This window comes from Cyanistes caeruleus, chromosome 16, assembly GCF_971803275.1.
Source record: "Cyanistes caeruleus chromosome 16, bCyaCae1.hap1.1, whole genome shotgun sequence".
NCBI classification, from domain to species: Eukaryota; Metazoa; Chordata; class Aves; order Passeriformes; family Paridae; genus Cyanistes; species Cyanistes caeruleus.
In genome coordinates this window covers 16,773,254-16,795,609 of record NC_141716.1, presented here as the reverse complement: position 1 = coordinate 16,795,609, position 22,356 = coordinate 16,773,254, and the positions used below count along the sequence as shown (strand labels likewise).

General features: G+C 43.9%; 1 protein-coding gene across 15 annotated transcripts in view; it reads right to left on the bottom strand.

Moving 5' to 3' along the window:
* Window positions 1-22,356, bottom strand: part of NDRG3 (NDRG family member 3) — a 62,714-nt gene that overhangs the window by 14,544 nt on the left and 25,814 nt on the right. For 13 of the 15 annotated variants that reach the window (XM_086853563.1, XM_086853569.1, XM_086853562.1 and 10 more), the window contains exons 2-3: window positions 19,894-19,998; window positions 14,406-14,441 (exon numbers count right to left, since the gene is read on the bottom strand). In XM_086853563.1, coding sequence (XP_086709689.1) covers window positions 14,406-14,441; window positions 19,894-19,950 — 93 coding nt within the window. In that variant the 5' untranslated portion in view covers window positions 19,951-19,998. Of the gene's footprint in view, window positions 1-1,272; window positions 1,460-14,405; window positions 14,442-19,893; window positions 19,999-22,356 lie in introns of those variants that run through there. The other 2 variants (XM_086853574.1, XM_086853573.1) reach the window with 2 other exon arrangements.

Sequence of the window (22,356 nt, the reverse complement as noted above, 5' to 3'; positions counted from 1 at the left end):
CTTTGTTCTTGTTTTTGGTTGTTGTTGTTTTAATTAATCTTCCTTTGTTAGACTTCTGCCAGGTCAGTGAGTTAAGAAGCTCACAGACAGGTCTGGCAAATACTGGTTCTGGCTCAGAGCCCAAGGGGAGTGCATAGGGTGGAAGAAGGAATAACCTTGCCCTGAACACAAGATCAACTAAACTGACACATGGCTCATGAAGGGGGGAACACATGCAGGGGACGAGGGAAGGTCTGTAGGCAGTAGCGAAAAGTCAACTATTAAACATAATAAACTGAGGGAACAATGAGAAAACTCAGAAAGCGACAAAAGCCATGAAATATGGCTGCAACATAGTCTTCTCTGTAATTACATTTGAACTTACTGCTAAGGTCACACATGCTTTTACTACGTAAGCTACAGGAAAAGGTACTAGAAATAAAAACACCCTCTTCCCTTCAGAGCCTCTGTGCAACATCTCACTACTTCACACTGCAGCACTCTGCATTTCTGTTTTCCAAAGTTGAGCTTGGATCTCAGCTCTCAAGTGGGGAAGGAAAAGTTTCCTTGAGCTCATAATCAATTCTTTGTCTCCTGCTTACTTGACTTTGCAGACTGTGTAAACTGCGATTTGGGGGAAAGGGGACTACCCTGCTACTCCTTCAGTGACATTAGTGACTCAAATACACGGGATGTACATTTGTTGGAGGTTAGGATCTTTTTTTCCCCCCTTTCTTTCAGGGAATTTTCTCCTATTTGTTGCCTAAGAGATGATAACAATAGGTACTTAGGAAAGACAAAGAAGTGGCCAAGGTGGGGGGAAGGGTGCAGCTGTCTACTCTCCTAGTCGGGCGCTTTTCTCTTGGGAAGGGCAGAGATCCCACGACATTTCTGGCTGGGGGCTGAAGGGCTGGGCTCAGCTCCTCACTCGCTCGCTGCTGCTTTCGGGATGATGGGAACGGTCGAGTTGCTGCCACCGCGGAGCCCAGCCCGGCACTGCTTCTTCCTTACCGGGGGTGAACCTCTGCTCAAAAGAGCAGCCGGTGTACTGGGACCTTATTAACACCCGATCTGACTGCAAAGGACCCTCACCATCTACTCGGGTACCTCAGAGGAAAAACCCGGGGCCCCGAACCCTTCTCCCTTCCCGGAGGGAGCGTCTCTCCGGCTGCGTGCGGCAGCTGCTTGTATTAACCCGGCTGCCGCTGCTGCCTCGGGCTTCTTCGCTACAGCCTAAGCCCGTGTCCGCCCAACCCCCGCGGCTCCTGCTAAGGCTGCGGAATTTTCTCTTACATTTTATTTGTCACCCCGGCTGTGCCCGCCTGTGCCGTTCCAGCCCGAGGAACGTGCTGCAGTCCACTCAGCTTCCCGGCTGCTTGCCGTGAGTTTCCAAAGGAAGCCCCTTGTCCATCCCTTCCGCCAGCCCGCCCGCCATTCCCGTGTGGAGAGAGGCGGCCGAGCTGGCGCCACAGCGCCCCCTGCAGGCGCGGGGGAATCATCGCGCCCGCCCTGCCCGGCCGGGAGCCAGCAGCGCCCCTGCCGGCTGTGCCCGGAACTGCAGCAAAGGGGAAGGTGCCTGCAGCCGGGAGGAGGCTGGGACTGGCTCTCTGGGGCTGTTCCTTGCTGCTATCGGGGCTGTTGTTTGTTTGCCTTGTTACACACACATACACATGTAAAGAACTGCTATTCCTTTTCCCGTATCTGTGCCTGAAAGCCCTGTAATCTCAAAGTTACAATAATTTGGAGGGAAAGAGGTGATATTCTCCATTCCAAGGGAGGTTCCTGCCTTGCTTGGCAGACACCCATCTTTTAAACCAGGACAACACTGAGCATGGCAGCAACATAAGGAAGTCCATCTTTAACAAATCTCAGCAAGCAGCACTTAAAAATGTAAGATGCTAAAGCTGCAAACTTCGCACTCTGTCCTGTACAGCAACAATGCCTCAGACTGGGAGCACTTAAGGCTACTTCTTATTTCTCCTGTTAGTCCCCTGGCAAGATGGAAATCCTCCTCCTGGGAAGCAGCTACTCTTCTCTGCTCTGAATACAGTGTAGTGCTTTTTTAAAGCCTTTTTTCAAGGCTTTCTCCTGTATACAAAGGAAGCAGCAGCCACTACAACTAGGTAAGGGTTTCTACCTTTAATTTTTTAACTCCACATCAGCTATCATGCTGATCTCTCTTTCAAGATTATCTGGAGAAATAAGACTGAGTTTTACTCCCAGTTTACCTACTGGTAATTCTGTCAGTTTTTCCAGCAATCTTTATTTTCTCTGAAACTTCCCAATAGTTTAGGGCTTTTATCTCAATCTCTCATTGCAAAGCACAAAATCAGATGCCACACAATTAGAGCACACATGATTCCCCATGACCTGTTTGTCTCCACAACAGCTCTCCCATGTATCAAAGCCACAGGGTAGCAGGAGATAGAGGCTTAAACCAGAGCTTATGTATTATACTTTAGATGACAACAACAGTCTCTGCACTTACACAATAAAACTGCTACCTTGAACTGCTCCCCAAAAGTTATTATTTAGTTACATTATTACTGGCTTACTACTCTCTCAAATGCAGAGCAGAATAACCCACTTACAGTGGGTACCAGAGCACTCAGTGAGAGAACAGGAACTTTGCAGGCTGCACCCTCTGTCCTTGACAAACACTTCCTTCATGTCCTTCTTGTAGACACACTTCACAATTGCCTAGTGAGATGTCCTCCTTCTGTAACTGCTGCCCAGTTCCAAAACACAGTTCTGGCATGTACTCTCCTGGTATTTGCACTTTGCTTAAGTAGGAATGTTGCGTTGGAAAGTAACAGACACTTCCAGACTCTGGCACACTTGGTTTCTTTCTGCTCTCTGCTCACGCCAGCTATGACACACTACATCAGTGTGGTTTGAAAAGAGATTCAAGGGTTATAACCTTGCAGGTATCTAATTCCAGCTAAAGTCTGAACATTTAACTGGTCTAGTGCAGGGAAGCAGTAACAGGAGAAGGCAGGTGGAAAAACCTGTGGTCAGGAGAAAGACAGACTTTTACAAACCTGCAGTCTTCAAAATAAGGGAAATAAACACAAGAGAAGCTCATGATCCACAGGTTGTGTTTTGAAGAGCTGGATAAAATTCAGTTTTCACTTAGGGACTGAAAACTTTATCAGAAGTATTTCTGAAGATATTTTCATCTTTTGCCTTTATTTGTATAGCAGGTAAAAATAAACAGCAGCTGCAGCCCACCTGCTGCAAATAGGAGGTGGGTAGCAGAGGCAGCGTGGCTCCCAGAGCCAGCTGTCAGCAGCTGTGAGCACAGCCCATACCACACTTGCTGTTGGGACACAGCACTGAGACTGGGCAGGCAGCTGCCATTGATCCACTCAGTGCAGCTGGGAACCACAGCTTCCAACACCAGCAGCGCCTAGAGGTTTGGAATGAAAAGAGCAATGATGGAGGAGGAACAGAAGGCATGGAGACTAGCTGCAGCTGTAGCCTGCTGGGCTGACATCAAGAGCCTGGGCTTGTGGAAAAAGTGATACAAGTTCTCAAACACTTGCATCTTGTAACAGTTTCCCATAACTTTCTCAACCTCCAACAAACTGTAGGTCAAATGAGACTTCCTTAACTGGAGGTGTGATTTTCAATTTTCTGGGGATGGGGTTGCAACCCCAACCACTTGTGCCTTTGGTACCTCTCTCCACATGCACCCAGAGCAATTGAACTTTATTAATGTGTGAGGTAAAGAACCATGTAATTCACCATCTTGTATCTGCTGATTTTGCATGAGATCTCCTGGCCCTTGTTTTGGTTTGGAAGCTGGGGAGCAACTTCTCCAATACTCCCCAGAAGTGACACCCTAACAGCTTGTAACCCTCATGTGCCCTTTTCTGGGCTGATGTGCTTGCGACTGTCTAGCCAGCCAGCCCTGGTACAGCAGCTGACCCTGACCATACTACTGTTCTCCAGAACTGCCCCAGGGAGCTCCATCCTTGCTGAGCCAAGGGGCCTGGCAGGATGTCAAGAGCATGCAGGCACATGCTGTGGATGCACAAAGCAGCACAATGGGGGTGCTTTGTTCTCTATTCCTGATGAAAAAGGATTGACTTGCTTTGCTGAAAGCCACAAGCCCTGTGCTGACATTGTCACTCATCCCTTGCAATATTAAGGTCTTATGCCTCAGAGTTATCATCAGCCCTCAGCCCATGCTTTTGTTTTCCACTCTAGGAAGGTTTGACTCAATGTGTAGCACGCTTTGTTTACCCAAAGGCAGGTAAGTTTTGTCACTGCATATTCCATCACTTTTACCATATCACTAAAGAGTATATTTAAGAAGCACAGGTCCCAGTACAGATCTCCAGAGTGCTCCTCAAGTGAACTGTGAAAACAAATACTGGGTTATTTTAATAGTATTTCATCCATCAGTGGACTTCTCCTCTGACTGCATGGCCTCCTACATCCCCTAAGAGATATGTCTTATGACTCCTCTTGGAAATCCAAGTAGGCTGCATTGATTGAATTCTCTTCATTTATATCACTACTGACTCTTTTGAAGAATTGCAACAGCTCTGCAGAGCAGGACTTTTCCCATTTAAAAACTTACATTACCCTTTCCTAATATTTATCAGTGTAATAGATCCACTATACTCTGCTAATTTTACCAGTCTGTCTGGTATAGCTGGTCAGTGAATTCCCAGAACTCCTCTGAATTCTGATCTGTCTTATGACAGATGAATCCTTGGGCACCATGGCAGCTTCAACAGAGGAGCATAACCTTTCACCTAACACCTCAACTATTTAAACTTATTTGAAACTCTTGGGTTGATACTTCCAGGTCTGGCAACCTGCTACAAATGCATAAATATTATTTTTGTAAAACCTCTGCAGCAGGCACTGTGGGTTAAGACAGGGTCTGCACTGACTCCCCACAAAGAGCATTCCATCACAGTACTCTCTGTGAGTTCCTCTGTGCCAAGCCTGCATGCAGAAGAAATTATGTTTAGTTTTTTTGCTATGACTAGCCCTAAGCCTTCCTTCCAGGTTCCATTTTGATAGATCTGAAACAGGACAGTTGGGTTCTTCCCCTTTGCAAATCACCTCTCAAAAATCCCTCTGCCTACTTTGTTCTGTTCGTATATTTAATCTGCTAGAGTTTATAATCTCTTCCATTTTCTCTAGCTTTTTAAAAAATGCTTTGTTTACAATAGCCTCCCTGCCCTTCTGTTAGTCATGCTGGATTTCTGGCACCATTCCTTATCTCTGCTGTGACGGATGGTGGGCATTTCCTCTCTGCTCAGCTTATGTTCAACAATCTTCTCTAATTCTGTTCAGGCTTTGCTCTGAACTTTGAGTGCAAAGCTACTTCAATTTTCTATGGTTTGCTGGTTGTTTTTTTTCCTTTTCCCCAACAATGTTGATCTGGAATACATTATGGCTCCCATTGCAGAACAGCTCTTGGAAGGCACAGAATGGTAATTTCTCTGACCTCAGAATCATGTCAAAGATGGCTTCTCGTGCTCTGGGGCCCCTTAACCTGCTGCTCCACAGAAGTTTGTGGCTAAAATGCAGCGTTGTTACGACATAATGGATACAACTTAGATTGGCTGATTTGATGAAGTGCCACTGGAAAGACTTCTTCTCCTGTCCCTCTGTCCTGCCCCGTCCAGTAAGCTGATGGTCTTACAGAAATCTGTAAGTGGGACTGCAGGGTTGGGTTCACTGTCTTGTGAATTTTGCTATGATCTCTATCGTGCCAGCTCCTGAGAATCTCTGCTCTTGATCAAAGAGCCTTGCACTTCAGGTGTGTGTGTGAACCATAGTGGCTCAGATACTGGAAGGTGATACAACACAACCCAACAGAAGCTCTAAAATAATTTGAGCTCAAACTCAAACAAGAACTGCTGGAAGGCATTCCTTGCTGGGCATTTACAGAAGGTCAGACAAGACTGGGACATTATTCTGTTTACCTATACAATTTCTGAATGTTTCTGAAACTAAAGAGGAAAACTCACACCCAACTATGACTGCCAAAGCCTGAATCTACTGTGGGATTGATTATGGAAAGAAGTATGAATATGGCCAAAGCCTCAAATGTAGGAACCATTTCTAACTGTCACCCTCTGCCTTTGGCCAGAGAGGGAAACAATAACAGTGCCATTGACAGGCATCAACTGCTAAAGAATCCGTTCAGTGCCAGTAGCTTGAGGTGCAGCTGCAGTGGAACTGCAAGTTGAGCTCTATAGGGGTAGGAGCCTAAGCCTGCAGCAAGAGGCCATGAACTGAAGACCCTTTGCAGAAAAGGGCCTGAGAACTGAGGCCCAGAGAGGGGACCCAGACTCAGAGACACTGCAGCAGCTGAGGACCCTCAGACTTTCCCTGCGCTGTGAGGGGATAAAGCCTCAGGGGCTCCTTTGTTTGGGGTTCCTCTTTGGAGGCATTAGCTCAAGCTCTTATTTTGTTGCTTTGCTATTTAGTTGTTGCACCATGATTAAATTATCTTAGGGATGTCTGTGACTGCTATGGAAAACCTGGGGTAGAGCCAGTAAGAGATCTGCTGCAACTGTGGGATATGAGCTTCCGGGGACTTAGTCCCAGTGCAGGTGGTGCGAGAGTGACTGCCAGAGTAGCTCCGGGAGGGTTGGACAGGGAAGTTTCCTTTACACCACCAAAAATTTCCTATGTTGAGAAAAACATTCTGAGTGAAGGAGTGAGGCATCTGATGGCAGTTTCAGAGGTGCTAATGCCTTAAGCTCAGAAATTTACAGGCAGCAGAGGTAGCAGTCCAGATTCCAGCCATGCTCCCATAGACCCAGGTCACAGTGTGATCCAGTACTTAAGTTTTAAAAATTATTAAAGGCTGAAGCAACCATTTGTTTCACAGTGGGAGTGATTAATGATTAGAACTCATATTACTAGTGCTTTTAATGACTAATTTATTAAGCTTCATTTTTGGCATTACTAGATGAGTTTTACTTTCAATGTGAAGCTGCTCAAAGTTCAAAATTAATTCCTTAGAAAAACTGGGAATTTATTTAATTTGGAAACTGGAAATAAAGAACACATCTGTGAAATCCCTTCAATTTTTATTTTTTTTTTTTAACATGAAAACCTGTGAGAACACAGAGCAGCAAGACATCTGTTGCTTGCACTCTGCTCAAGCTTGCTGAATGTCTGTACTAGCATAGGGCTAGAAACATCCCCAAAAAGCCTTTCAACTTCAGGATGTTCAGCTCCTGGTTCACCTAAAGCAAAAGAAACTGCCTCTGCTGCTCTGCTGTAAGGTGGAAGAGATGCTCAGGAAGAAATTACTCAGGGCAGGCTTTCTCCTTTTTCACTGACTCTGTGGCTACAGCTATTTGCTTTACATCATCTTTGCCAGTCTTGGCAAAGGTGAAAAACAACCAAATCATGCCCCTGGGGCAGCCTATCCCAGCTACTAATGGAGAGATTAAAGCAGAGACTCCGTCCTTGTCTTGCTCTTGGTAACAGCTGCCCTCAAATTTCTATACATTGCTAAAACAATACCATAAACTATGACTGAGACAGTAAAACATCACCACCTGGAAACTCTTCCCATTATAGTACTGCTAACCTTAAGGCAGCTAGCAGTGGAATGCTTCTCAGCCCCTTCTCAGTGCAAAATTATTTTTGAAATAGTAGAGTTGGAGGAGATGGCTGCATGGGAAGTAACTGAAGATCAGATTTAAAACAACATATTGAAGTAAATTATTAATTTCCATACAGAGCAGAAACTTACTAATAGAAAACACAATATGATCTATGCAGCCAAGCAATGGTTTCTGGTACTCTGTGTAATTGTATTAAATCTTAAATAAGAGAATTTCTGGGTGAGAATCAAGAGCAGCAAAAGAATGAGATATGCAATCTCCTTAGACAAACTTAAAAGCAACAGGAGACAAAGTTCCAAGCACCTGCTCCAAAGGCAGATGACAGTGAAGGATGGACCCGGTGCCTCTCTGTGACCCTTGTTAATGCTCAGCATCAGCCAGCAGGAACTAGCAAGTCACTTCCACACACAGATACTGCCAGAGAACAGACACTGCAGTCAAAGAACTCAGTCAAGTGAGCTACAACACGAGCACAGCTGACAGGCTGGGTTTGTGCTCCTAAAGCAGAAATCACAAACCCCTACAACCACACAATGCTGAGACCAGTAAGCAGTTCATGACAACATGTCTGAGATGTAGAAAGATGCACTTCTCCATCTCCTGCCCTGCCCATGTGTTACAAGAAGTTAAAACCACAACTTTCTTGCACTCCAGTCAAGTATCCCACGTCATGAGCAAGGCACCCAGCACAGACTAAGGAATAAGTGGTGCTTCTTACTCCTGCTCTGAGAGTAGATCCCCTCTTCACCACCTAAGGCCAGAAACTGGACCTGCCTAGATCTGTAATAGTTCTGGGTGAATTAAACCACGGCAGCTAAGATCAGCTCTGCCCAAGGCTGGCAGGGGGGCACTCTGCACTGTTGTTTTGAGACAGCAGTGTGTGAGACTAAAGCCTTCCCCATGGGCTGCAAACAACAGAGAAACTGTCTGCCTCTCCCATCCCCTGGGCAGTGGACAAAAGGTGCCCCTACCTGCAGACACACAGCTTTTGTAAACCTGAGGCTCGCTCAAGGGAGATCTGAATGTGCTAATACGCAAGTGAGCCTGAAATAGCTTGTGTGACTGCTAGACCCCAGATCACCTTAACTCCTCAAGGAACCTGGTAGGTAAGCCAAGGGCCATGCTTCCAGCCAAGGACAGTCCTCCTACTAATATGACGTCCCAAACTGCATTTCAGTACCTTGCTGAAGACAATGAACATCTCAAAATCTCTTGAAGAAGAGAATGCAGGGCTGTGTTCCATGTATCAAAACTTTTTATATCCCTGGGAACTAGAACTGCATTGAATTAAACCTGGTAGTACAGTTACTCACTAATTGTTGTGAAATACCATTAATGGATGTTGCATAATGGATAAAAATGGCCCAACCTAAAGCACATATATTTGCTTTGCTCTAAAAACTTACGAGTACATAAAAAGTACAGGAACTTCAAGTACTACAAATGCATAATCACTCTCTTGGCACACTGTTGTCACAGAATACAGAAAGCAAAACTAATGTTTAAGTAAAGCCCAGGGAAGTACTGTGCAAATACATTTAACAGTCATGTTCCAGTCCAAGTCCAGCTAGCTAAAACTTTCCAGAACTCAACATTGCAGTTTTACAAAAAAGTGAGCTTTTAGATAGAAAACCAGATGGGAGAAATCACAGGAAAAGCTTCCCAAGAAACGCAAATAATGCAAAAAAAGAAGGCTAAAATAAAATTCTATTTTAATAATTGTTATTTTTAGAGTGTTTTATGCTGTGATGTCAGTAGTCAAAACCTGTACTTTAGTGGTGATGCTAGTTTTAATAAGATTAGGAGCAGCATTAATCTAGCAGGTATTAAATAGACTTGCTTTCTACATCAAAACATCTTATGTGTTCTAATTAATTTCACTCTAGGACTTTAAACAAAAGAACTCGTTGTACATATCAGAGGAATGATGGTCCTCAATATCCCAGACAAAATGTTTCAACAGGGGTGAGAACAGCTCCCGTTATTCACACACAGAAAGCAAATCCTTCCTCAAAAGTGTTAACATTCCATTTTTTTTTCAGCACAGTAAACAGAAGATGCCTTTAAACACTTTGTATTCAATGCCACTGGTAGCACTCACAAGTTGCCTTAAATAAAAAATTAACAGTTTCAAAAAATGAGCAGTTTCAATTCACCCTCTCCAACATTGGGAAATGCAAACAATGGAATGTGTCAATAACCTCTCAGAAGCACCTCTCTGACAGCAGAGCAAGTGAAAATAAAGTGAAGAGACTAGGAAAAGATAACCAAACTTTTAAAAATGCAGATTAAAAAAGCTTCAAACTACTTTTAAAGTATACATACTTGCAAAAAAACTTCTCCAAAACGAAATCAGCACAGTCATGGGCTTATTGAAAAGTGACACTTTTCAGTAAAAGTAAGTGGCAAAAGTTCTTACCAAGGTCTGACATTAACTCTGCAAACACTGTGTTGTGTTTTACTCTGGGCACAAGCAACAGAGTAATTCCACATACCATTAATGCCAGCAAGACAGCACATTTTTATACCCTGGTACAAAAATTTCTTTCCTCCAAGGGTTCATGCATGCCTTGTCCCTTTTGTTTCAGATGAACCTGCATGTCCTGGACTTACTTATTCCCACCTCCTCCTCCTTGAGAGCTTTCTGCAAATACTTAGCCAAATCCCAGACCACCTCCACACTCCAAGCCCCCTTCTGCACGGTGTGTGCTGAAAGCCAAACACCTCTCTGCCTTCCTGTTGGTGGGAGGCAGAAGAGGGGAAGTGTCAGCTCAAATGATCAAATCAACTCATCAGAGCAAATGCCAGCTCATTTCCAACTGAAACATAACACAGGTTTAGTTGGGTAATTTTACAAATATATCAGCATATTCCTTCATTTCTATTTAAAGCAAATCATCTGGAAAAGAAGAGAGAGATGTAGGCTGAGACAGAACACTTACTTCTGAAAGCTGCAGAGGGTCTACAGATAATAAAAGCACAGGCACAGCTCTATTAACAGTGCAGGTCACCACACCATCTGTCCATCAGCATTCCAGACCATTTATTCAACCATCTGCCCATGGACATTGAGAAAACCCAAGCCTAGACTTCATTAGGATTCAAACTGCATTCAAGTAAAATGTAGGTCTCAGATTTAGGTTAATACTTACTAGTTTTGAGAATAACCTAATTCATATTGATAAAGACCACTAAGACCCCATGCTAGCTCTCCACTGCAGTTACAAGATTAAGACGGGTTGTTTTACTAATGCCCAGGCAATCTGTTATATATCAGTTAGTTTTGGTTGCTTGCATATAAATACTTTAAGAAAACCAGGACAGCTGTATCTACAAGTCAGTTGTACCAGAAAAGCTAAAAGCTTCCTCACATACATTCACCCCAGACTAGCAAATTTCAGAAGCAGGAAGAAGCAGAAACTTGTCCTGTTGACTTTGCCCAGATCTGATCCTAGCAAGTTACTCAAAAATAAAACCAAACATACAGAGAAATGAATAGAAATTCACAATGGCATTACCCTGTTTCACCAAAGGAAAGATCTTACAAACCTTAAATATACATGTTACCTTGAAAAGTAACACATGTCAAATATAGAGAAAACAGTGTGGGGAATCTGTGTGCTTGACCCTACACACCTCCTAGAGTCAGTGACAGTGCTAATGACATGTTTCTGAGATGGGATTAAACTAAACACTTTTCCCATTTTTAAGCATGGCCCAGCTGCAGAGAATATTTTGAAATTCCAGATTTCAGACAGGGGGAGATCTAAAGGCACAACAGAACTGGTGGCTGTTATTCTGGCTGTATCCAAGAAGAAGCTAGGGCAGCGACATCAGTCAGTCCTAGAAGGAGCTAGGACCCTGAGGTTAGTTCAGCTGGTTAGAGCATGGTACTAATAAGACCAGAGATCATGGGTTCAATAAGGCCCACTTAAGTGTTGGACTCGGTCACTGTGGGTCCCCTTCCACCTCAGCATACTCTGTGACATTCTGGAATGGACTTACAGCAAATGACCTCATGGCCAAGGCAACAGAATAATACAGAGAAACAAAACAGGACTTGTTCCAATATGTCAGTATCTTTTACCGGGGAGCTCAAACTGGACCTACACTGCCAACAGAGTCATCAACAGCCCTCACAGAGGGCTCACCTTTCCCTCATCACCCCCTTACCTCATCACACTCCCTGCAGCCCAGCAAGCACAGCTCAAGATGTGGTCAGGCCAAAGCTACAGCTTCAACTCCATTTAAAACAGCTTTTTTTAACTATTAGAAAAATAAAAAGGTCTGAAATGCAGGTCTCGCATCACTGATGCCATGGTCTCATATTGCAAACACTACACTGTATAAGATAATAAAAATTAATCTCACAAATTCTTTAATTTTTGTCTTAAAACCCACCAGGTCCCTTGCAGATGTTGCTGTTATTGGAAGCTCATTGAGAACTCCACTGCACTGTAACTGGAAACCATCTTCCAGTTATCCGCTTTCATCAATCTGTGGCCAGTTTGTGCCTGTTCTTGTCAAACTGAGATCCTCCCCAAGGCTCTTCCTCCCTGTGAAACTCAGGACAAATTAAAACAATGCCCCAGCGTAAGTGCTTTTAAATATTTCTCTACACAAGAGGATCTTCCTTCCTTTGAAAGCCCTGGCAACCTTCTTCACTTCAAATTCCCCTGACACCGGTAAAGTCACACAGGTTTCACAGAGGCCTGGATGTGGCAGCCAGATGTGCTTTGCTAGATTAAAAAGCTGCAGCAGTTTTTCACAGGACACAAGCTCAGTCTCCAAGTGTAAGTACAGTTCCTGGGATTAGCAACTGAGACAGAAAACCCAAGGATTCAACACACAATCCATCCTCTCTGGCAGATTTCAGAGACTTAAACCAGCCCTTGGAGTACTTTCCAAGTATGATGTGGGGGAATGTCAAGCTAGGTGTGCCCTGAAACTACACCTTGTAGGGAGAAATGTTGGAGGAAGGTGAGGCTGGGACAATATTTACAGTCACAAGAGACACTGTGTTAACATATTGCTAAAAAAAGAAAAAGGTATTCTACATGAATTATATGGTTTCCTGGAAAGAACATCTTTCCTCCTGCCCAACTGTTGCCATGGCCACCAGCTCACTGGTGAACTACAGCAAAGCACAGAAGCAACAAGCCTGTCCTTCCTGGCCTAGAACTCCCCAGAGCACCACTCCCTGGCTGCAGACCACACAGCTTTTCCCAAAGCTCAGCCCTGGAAAGGACAACCACAGCTCCAGGACATGCCGAATTTGCAGGTTGGTGCCTGCAGTGCTAGGTTTCTGTGGGGCTTGCTCAGTTTCAAATCTGGGGCTTAGTTTAAAGAAAAATGCAAAGAGGCTTTGCTTGTTGAGGGAAAGTATAGAGCCAAAAGGCACCAGCTACACACAGCTCTGTGGCAGGGCCTCTTTCCCATCTTCCCACTCTGTTCTGGCTCCCACAGCCATGCTGCTCACAGCCAGGCAAGGCATGGACATGCCCAGAGCTTTGGTGGGTCAGTAAAGGACTGGCAGCGGAGGCCAATACATAATATATTTGTATTTTTCCCAATCCTGGCACACAGACCACAGCAGAAAGTGCCTCTGCTGTCTACACTCACTCCAAGGCATTGCACTTATTTTTACCCACCTGACATGGGAGCACACTTTACCTCTAAAAGTAACAGAGAAGATATAGATGGAGACATGACAGTACAGGAAAGTGCTTTAAACATATTATTTATTTCTAAAGAAAAAACATTGCTTAACACTATTGCTGCTTTCCAGATCAGACATTAAGGTTATAATGTGGAAAGATTAGTGATTTTTATACTTGTATGCTATAAGATACCAAAGCTCACAATTAACTGAGATAAAGCAATATAGAGATGTGTAGCTGCCCTATCAGTGTCTGATATTAAGAGAAGGAAAAAAATAGGGACTACCTTCATAGGATTGTATTTACCATGTTCTTTCTGTGCACAGGCTTGCAAATAGTCTTTTAGAATCACCTACAACAACAGACTTCTATTAAATTTATCACATGATGTTGCCAGCCCCAGGTGTGCATCAGCAGTGCTGTATGACCTGCCCCATGCTGAGCAGTGCACTACAGACACAGCAGCTTCCAACTGCTGGAGAAAAACAGCCACTATCTGCATACCCACATACTGTTCAGTGAGAGGGCAGCAGGATAATCTGGTATGGGAAATGAGCCTGTGCTCTGCAAAATGCCACACAGAATCCCAGTCCTCTGCTCTGCCTATCACAGAGCATGTCCTCTCTTTCAGATGCTGGTGGAGCAACCATTATTCCTATGGCAACCAGAGCCATTGGGCTCACCTCTGTATCATCAATAAAATCCTGGTAAACAACTGTGGCTGTGTCAAAACAGCCCCAGCAAAGCAGCATGCTGTATCTAGGGCAGCTCTCTCACTTCCATCTCCTCTCACGACAAACAGGTAGAAGAACATGCAAGCTCCTCCTTTCCCAGCCAATGAACCAGACAGGACATGAAAGAGCTCCAGTTCTTCAGCATACTGCATTTTTCCAATAAACTGTTATTCAGGAGACCAGCCATCCTGCAAGATGTTGTGCAGCCTTAGCAGAGCAGTCTGCACCTCAAAACTTTCATGCTGCTTGTCATGTAAGGGTGAAGGGCAATTTCTGCCACTGGATATATTCCAGTTCTAATTAAACCTTAACAGGAGCTAAAATTAAAATATGGTTGGTTTTTTTTTTATCTCTCTCAACATTTCTGCTGAACTGTGGGGAGTTACCAACTGATCCTTGTCTCCTGCACATGGTCTTACCTGACAGTCGAAGTCCTGGAAGTTGCGAGCTGCATTCTGTTAAAAAAAAAAAACAGGAAAAAAAGAAAGAAAAAAGGAGATCAGCACAATGCTCCACAACACCACCGATAACATCATGAAAGTTTCCCATAGAGACCTCTGCTATAGCACAGTCAAGACTGGCTGCAGTCAGGTAAACAGTGAAATGCAAGAGCTGTACAAGCAAACTCCATGGAAGATCTGCCCATTCCTATACAACAAGGTTATTGCTGAGGGGGCTACCAGCTAAGGGAAGTGAGTACCTGTGTGCACAGCTGAGAGTGTTCAAGAAGGGACAGATGCACACAGGAAAGACACTGGCCACACCTGGGCTGCATATGGGTCTGGGTTTTGTCTCCTCCTGATGTCCATTAACAATTTGGATGCAAAACTCCTGGGATCTCATGTACTGAGTGCAAGAAAACAAGCCAGGCAGTCAGCTCCTATGCAGCCACCACTTCAGGTATGGGATCCTTTCATGACAGACACAGTGACCTGCAAGTTCTTGAAACCCCAGTGCATGGGAACTGCGTGCAGTAGCTCACCACTGATTCTTCCCAGAGGGTGATCTCATGCAGGTTAGAAGGTCTGCAGGAACCTGTGTGCCTATGTGCTTTGTGAAACACTGTCTCTAACCCCAGAGTAGGTTACATCACTGAGAGCTGTCAGCAAAAGGCTGAGCAAACCACTTGAGATGGCATTCCAGCTTGTGCTTTAGGCATAGCACTTGTCATGGTTTGATAGTGGCCAAATGCCAGGCACCCAGGAAAGCTATTCTTTTACTCTCTCTTGCTCTCAGCTGGGCAGAGAAGAGGGAAAAAAATTAACAAAGGGCTCATGAGTTAAGATGAGCACTGGGAGAAAACACCCTGAAGGCAAAACCAGTTCAAATTTAAAGGTATAAAGTAAATTTATTATTGTCAGAGTAGGATAATTAGAAGTAAAATAAGCCTTTAAAACACCTTGTTTTTCCCCCTAACCCCTTCCTCCTTCCCACCCACAGTACAAGGAGACAGGGCATGGGGGTTTTGGTCAGCTCATCACTCGAGATCTTCTGTTCACTCAAGGAGAGGAGTCTTTTCTCTGCTATGCCATGGGGCCACTCCTACAGGAGACAGTTCTCCATGAACTTTTCCAGTGTGGCTCTAATCTCACGAGCCGTCTTGCCAAAACTGCTGCAATGTGTGTGACTCCCACAGGCAAACAGTCTTCCCAATACTGCTGTGGTGTGGATCACTTGTCCATGGGGTGCTGTCCTCTGAGAATAGGCTGCTCTAGTTTGGAAGCAAAGACCCTCTCTCTGCCTCTGGAAGCAGGGGCTCTCCATTTGGGTCTCCCACTAGATTACAGCTTTCTCTGGCATCCACCCACTCCAGTGTAAGCACTTCTCCCACAGGCTGTAAGTGGATCACTGCATCCCCCATGGACTTAATGCGCTCAAGGAGTACATGCTCCTGCTTCACCATGGTGTTCACCATGGCCTGAAGAGGAATCTTGGCTTTGACACATGGAGCACCTCTTCCCCCTTTTTCCACTGACCTTGGTGTCACCTTGTTGTTCTCTCTCACATACTCTCACTTCTCCCTCTTCTCTGACTAGAAGAAAAACTGCTCCTCGTAGGTGCTTTTGATAACAAGTTCTGCTAATTCAAAGATTCCTACAGGATCCTGCAGCTCCAAGAGGTCGATCATGTCTAGGTTCCAGACTGGAGAGTCTCTCACCATATTTCTGCTGCCAGTTGTGCGGCTCCGCCACCACCAAGCAGGCAGTGGTGGCCACCACGGCACTGGTGCTATTTAACACCTCTCTTCATGGAGGGCACTGGGAAGGAGAAGCTGCTGCCACTGCCCCTGCCCTTCTTCCTGTGGCACAGCTGGCTAGAGGCAGTCAGGCAGGCAAGGCTTTCCACAGGCTGCACTGGGATGGTAGCAGCTGTGGCACCTCGCAACCCCTGGAAAAAGCTGCGCGGATACCGTTTTGATTTTCTTCTGAAGTATGTCATCCAGAGGCATTACCAACCTCTCTAATTGGGCCAGCACTGTGTCCATTTTCAAAGTCATTAGAGATTGGCTCTGTTTGACATAGTAGAAGCTTCTAACAGCTTCTCACAGAAGCTACTCCTGTGGCCCTCCCTCATTACCAAAACCAGGCTATACCAAATCAACACAGCACCTTAGTAATAAAATTGCTAGGAGAAAATTAGGATCACATATGGACAAAAGAAACACTCCAAACATTTCTTCTGGCTGAACAGCCTCATTTGTCTCCACGTGTAAATGCATGGCCATGTTTTCCTCCCCACAAAGCCTTGCCTTGTGTTAGCAAGAACAAGGGTTGTTACCTACATTCTATACTTTGAGACATTTAAGTTGAAATATATGCAAATCTGTTCTAAGAATCCATTCCCCTCCTTCCTCCTTTGTGTTAAGTGTTGAACTGTGGCAATGTTTTGAGCAGGACATAGCAAAACTCACTAAATCCTCAGGACTGGGGAAAAGAAAATAAAAAGCAGCCTCCTCTCACTTCAGTTTGAGACCCTGAAATTAATTGAGATTTCTGACACCACCACCATCTGGTGAAGCAGGTCAGTTCAGTCACCCATTTCTTTATGGAGAAATGAGAAGCTTCTGTATAGAACACTGGATTTGGATGGTGCATGCTAAGTAAAAAAGAAGGTGGTCTGAGTATGTAGTTAGAAAAGTCTGAGATTCCCCAAGCGAGTGGGGAAGAAATGACACAAAACAAGGAATGGAGCTCTGAACTGAGCTGCTTGCTGTCAAGGCGTACCATGAGGCAAAAGAAGCTGACATGCCCTGACTCCCACATACTTGATTTTAATACACTGAAAACCTGACTTTAAACCATTTATTCATTGTCTTAACTTGAGAAACTTTAAGGCAAGTTTTTCAGGCCTCTGAACATGCCATGGCTGCACCTCAAGCACAGAGCTGGCTGGGCTGATCAACCCAGCCTAAGGACTGCCCATTTCATTTCCTGAATCCAGCTCTGGCATTTCAGTAACTTTTCACTGAGGCTGAATTAACAGGAATCAAAGGTGCCAGAAGAATAAAGTGTCTGGGATAAACTGGGATAGGCAGTTTATGATCAGGCAATATTCTCTTTTTATCTTTCTTTCAACTAAATGGGAACAATGGAGGTTCCTTTGCTTCCCCAGTAAAAAGTCACTGCATTTTAGTGAACCTGAATGAAGTGAACAAAATGTATTTTACTTCCTTGAACTTGATATTAGGCTTCAATTACACACAAACAAAATAGTGTTTATATTCTTTAAAAGTCAAGCTCGTAACTTTTTACTGATTTGGGGAGGATCAAAGCCAAGACCCAGTGGCCCACAGTGGCATTACCTACAGTTCAGACAAGTGAACAAGATACAAACCATTTCCATTTCCACTGGTAATTCCACTGGTTCCAGAGTTTGAGACACCAGAGCTTCTTCTCTGTATACAGTAGCCTTTGTATCTGAGGAGTTCATAAGCACTCATTCATTAGCACCTTAAGAGTGTTACTGAATTTTTTCTGGCCATTAATCCATGCTGACTCAAACTCCTATGTCTAAAGCGGTTGGTCAGTAAAAACCTTAGTGTACTGCCAGCTCAATAGATTTTGGACTCTGATACCTTGCACAGAATTGCAGGTTATTGAACCACACCCTCAGGCTCCATAAACTATGTCTAAAAAGTACACATGTATTATCTCAAGCTTGAAAGCCTTAATAAGGGCCACCCCTTCCAGGTAGCTGCTCCCTGAGGCCCTCATTTTGTTAAAACAAAGCATGAAAAGGAGAGCCACAACATACTTCTCTTCCCACACAGTATGGAAAATAGTTCTGAAACTATCCTTCATATTTCTCCCTACTGAGACACTATAAATTTCCTGTAACTTCAACACTGAGTCAAGCAAAGAAGTAATCACTCTCTATGTGCCCTTTGCACAAGTGGTTAACACCACTTTGCTGCTCTGTTTGGGTGACCACTCTGCATTTGAACCATGACTGACACCACAGCAAGGACTGGATGGGGCTAACCAGGCAATATTTGACGGAAAGACTGGAAACTTATAAAGTGAAAACCACTTTGATTTGGCATGCTTCAATGCTTCCTACTTAGGTCAGCTGACTGAAGCAAGGGCAACCTACCCAGCTGAATTCAAACACAGAAAATCCCAGGAGAATCATGAGCAAGATCCAGTCCAATGCATTTAGGAAGCTTGTCTTTTGTAAATGTTTTCTTGTTTTGAAATTACAAACTGCCCTCAGAGCCTTACTCCAGATTTTTATTTGCTGATCTACACTGATTTTATACTTTCAAGACTCAGCCTTCAAAGAAACACTTTTTTTAAAAATGGTGGAAATCCAGTAGTCAGCACTAGTCTGTTACAACAGGCAGCTGAACTGCAGATTTCAGCTGAGTTTTTAGATTTCACAGATACTAAACAGATATGCTAGGACACTACAGAAATCAGCAAAAACTAATCAGTACAGACTAAAACATAGCAGAATTCCAGAGATTTCATCCATTTTGTGGGGGACAATGCAGTTTTCTGCAAGCACACAGTGAGTGCACAAAGCACTACAGACAGCCCTTTGGCAGCACAAGCCAGTTAGTGATCATCAGCCATCAAACAGCAAAGCCTTGGGAACTCCTTCCCACACCATTCGACTTGGCTCAGAGCTATGCAAAGCAACCAAACCACATTGCTCATAATCAGTTTGTAAATGCAAGATGCTAGATATTGTTGGGATGCCTGTAATGAACTTAGACACTCTCATCAACACTTTGTGGCAGAATTCAGTGAGGCTCTTCTTCCAGTGAGCTCAGATGGCTCTTCCCCAGTCCACAGAAGACAGAGTGAAAGACTTAAACAGTTACTGTGATACAACGACTTTCCGAAGTCTCAGTATTGCATATCTGGACTGCTCTAACTGCGCTCTGCAGACATTAAAAGGAAATTGCTTTCCATTACTAAATCCATGGAGACAGGGCTGTTTTAGGGGTCAAAACACTAAAGGATCATTTAAGCCAGAATATTTTAAACAAAAAGAAGAAAAAAAACCCAAACCAAACAACAAAACAAAACCACCACAATCCAAAACCAGCCAAACAAAAACCAGGACACAGCCCAGCATTTTCTAACAAGGAGAAACTTGGAGGTTCTACAACTACACCGGGTAAGGAATGTGATCACTTTTCCAGCTGCTGCCCAGCCTTTGCAAATCCTCAGTACAGGCACAACGTACTGTTTGGCCAGAACTCCAAAATTACCTGAATTGTGAATTACCTGAGACTTTGGAAGAGTGGATGTGGTAGATTATCAGAGTGGGGAAGAATTTACTGAGTTTCAGTACTTAAGGTACTTCAATCTGTAGACAGATTCTGGCAGCTAGGACTCGTTGCCAGACACAAAGTCATCCCAAGTACACCTGTGAGGACAAAGCAGCAGCCAGCATTACCTTGTCATTCAGGAGTGGTTTGATCTCTGTCAGCTGAACATCCTGCAGTTCATCCATTGTGCTGGAAGTAGAGCCAATTAATCCTCAAAGCAACAAATAGGGATTCTGAAACAAAGGCATATTGTTAGAAACAGCATTACAAGATATGGTAATCAAAGAATGCTTAGAAACTTTCCATTAGATTTGTCTGTGCTTCAAATTAAGCCTGCAATAAACTGGTTCTTGATGCAACATGAAGCACCTGTAAGTGCAGAAGGCAAACTCTGCTCTCACTGTGTCAGTCTAGTTACTCCTTGCCCTGCCCACTGAAAGCTGCCCCTGAAACCTCAGGCCTTTCAAGTGAGAAACTGCATCTACTTCCATGCATTGGTAGTATTTCAGCCATAGCATGTCTGGAAATGAACTGAAAATTACTTGATCAGCAGAGTGAAAAACTGTTTTGTATGAAGTAATACTGACTTCCCCTGTTGTCCCCTACATACTCAAACCCCATCATCCTGCCACCCAAGGCAAGGCTGTGCTGTTTCCCTGAGACACACAGCCAAAACCACATCCACACACAGGAGATGGAGGTGTGGAGATCCATGCTCCTTGCTGGCAGGACGTAAGAGTTCAGAACTCAGGGAAGCCCTTGATGTACAAGATGAGATATAAAAATGGCCCTAGAGAGTGCTGGTCCAGTGGAAGATGTGCAGACAACACTGACAGCATGGCAGCCCAAACCATCATTCTATCAGATGGTGCAGAGTCAGCAAGGTAAAAAAAAACGTAATCAATGGTATAAGAAGCTGCCATATGTCTGTGGGATATTGCTGCTGCCACGGAACTAGAGGAGAAATCTTTGAGTATAAATACAGCAATGAAGATAGAGAAACAATGTGGCTGAGTTTACAACACATTTAATTTTTATTCTAGATGCTCTAGCTGTGTTTCTAGACAGAAGAATTTCTAGTGCAAGCACCTGCAGCAACATGAAAAATGCTCTGTCAAGAGATTATCACACCTGATGGTGCAGACTACCTGACTGTTCAGGAAAATTGTACCTATTACTGCAGATGAAATAAACAAAGTCATCAACTTGATTTGATGGAACAGAAGTAAGCATATGGTGGACTTCCTGAGTATCAGATGAGCATGCTAGGAAAATACTTTTGAATACTGTCACCAATATCTTTGTCTAAGATATTACAGGCTACTAACCACAAAAGAAAGAGTGGAAAAAGAACAATTGCGTTCACCATTCACCTTAATTCAACACTAATATGCACTGGGGAGAAGGGATCCCTCGCACCCCAAGTGCTGCACAAAGCTGCACCCTTTGTGACAGGAATAACACAAGTGTGGCTGAAGCCAGTCTGTCAGGAAACAAATCAACACAAAATGCCTTTCCCTCTGAAAATCAGCCATAGGAACACGAATATGTTTTAGTTTCTTTGCTTTGGGAAACTCAATTATTTTTCTTTTTTAGACTTTTTTTCGCTGTAAAACATACCAGTTGTGACAGTTTCAAGAAATTGATTAATCTACAGGCAATAACCCCCTTACCCCACAATGAATTTTTATTCAGAAGAGGAGTAAGAGCCATTATATAGTGCACTGTAAGCCCCAGAGGAAAGCTCATTACTGTCATACCACTAAGATATTATGGAATAAACAAATATTTCTACTAAGGAATTACAACTTCCACATACACTGGGACTGATCAAGAGCACATCTACCAGGTTCTCTCTGAAACAGCATCACATGAGGTTACAGACACAAAAGGAATTTCAAACAAGCATCACACAGCTTATCTGCAGATAAGGTGCAGGCAGGTGACACCGTACTAGAACGATCACCTTCACCTCATTAGTTGGAGAGCGTAACCCTTCTCTTATGGTCCCTTGAAAAGACACCCACTGGTGGCAGGCAAGAAGGTCATGCTTATTCTTGGGGTCACTCAAGAGACAAGGAAGTTTCCCACTCTACCCAAAGGAATTAAAAACTGTGCACACACCAGCCACCTTTCTCTGTGGGTTTTTATACACATGGGAGTTTTCCTGAGTCTTGGGTTGACACCTTGCATTTTTGCCTAAACCAGAGCCTACAGAGAAGGAGGGAACCAATATAATAACCCTACTCTACTGAGCTGTGGCTAATCAAAGGACACCTCAGGGCACCAATTGTTCTGCATTAGATTGCTCAAAGAAACTTTTGCTATAGCCTTGCAGATATTTCTTCTAGTTTCCCCTGAGCTATAGAAAGTCCCAGAGAGGCCTCAGATGCATCCTACACAAAAACGCCCAGGTATACCATTTGCTGTCAATACAAGCACATCCATGAAGTGTGCAAAGTCTAGAGAAGGGGACACATTTTATAACCATGCACTACATTAATAATTATAATAATTAATATAATAATATAAGTAATATAATTAATAATATTGATAGTTAATGCTATTAAAATAATAATGTAATTAATCAT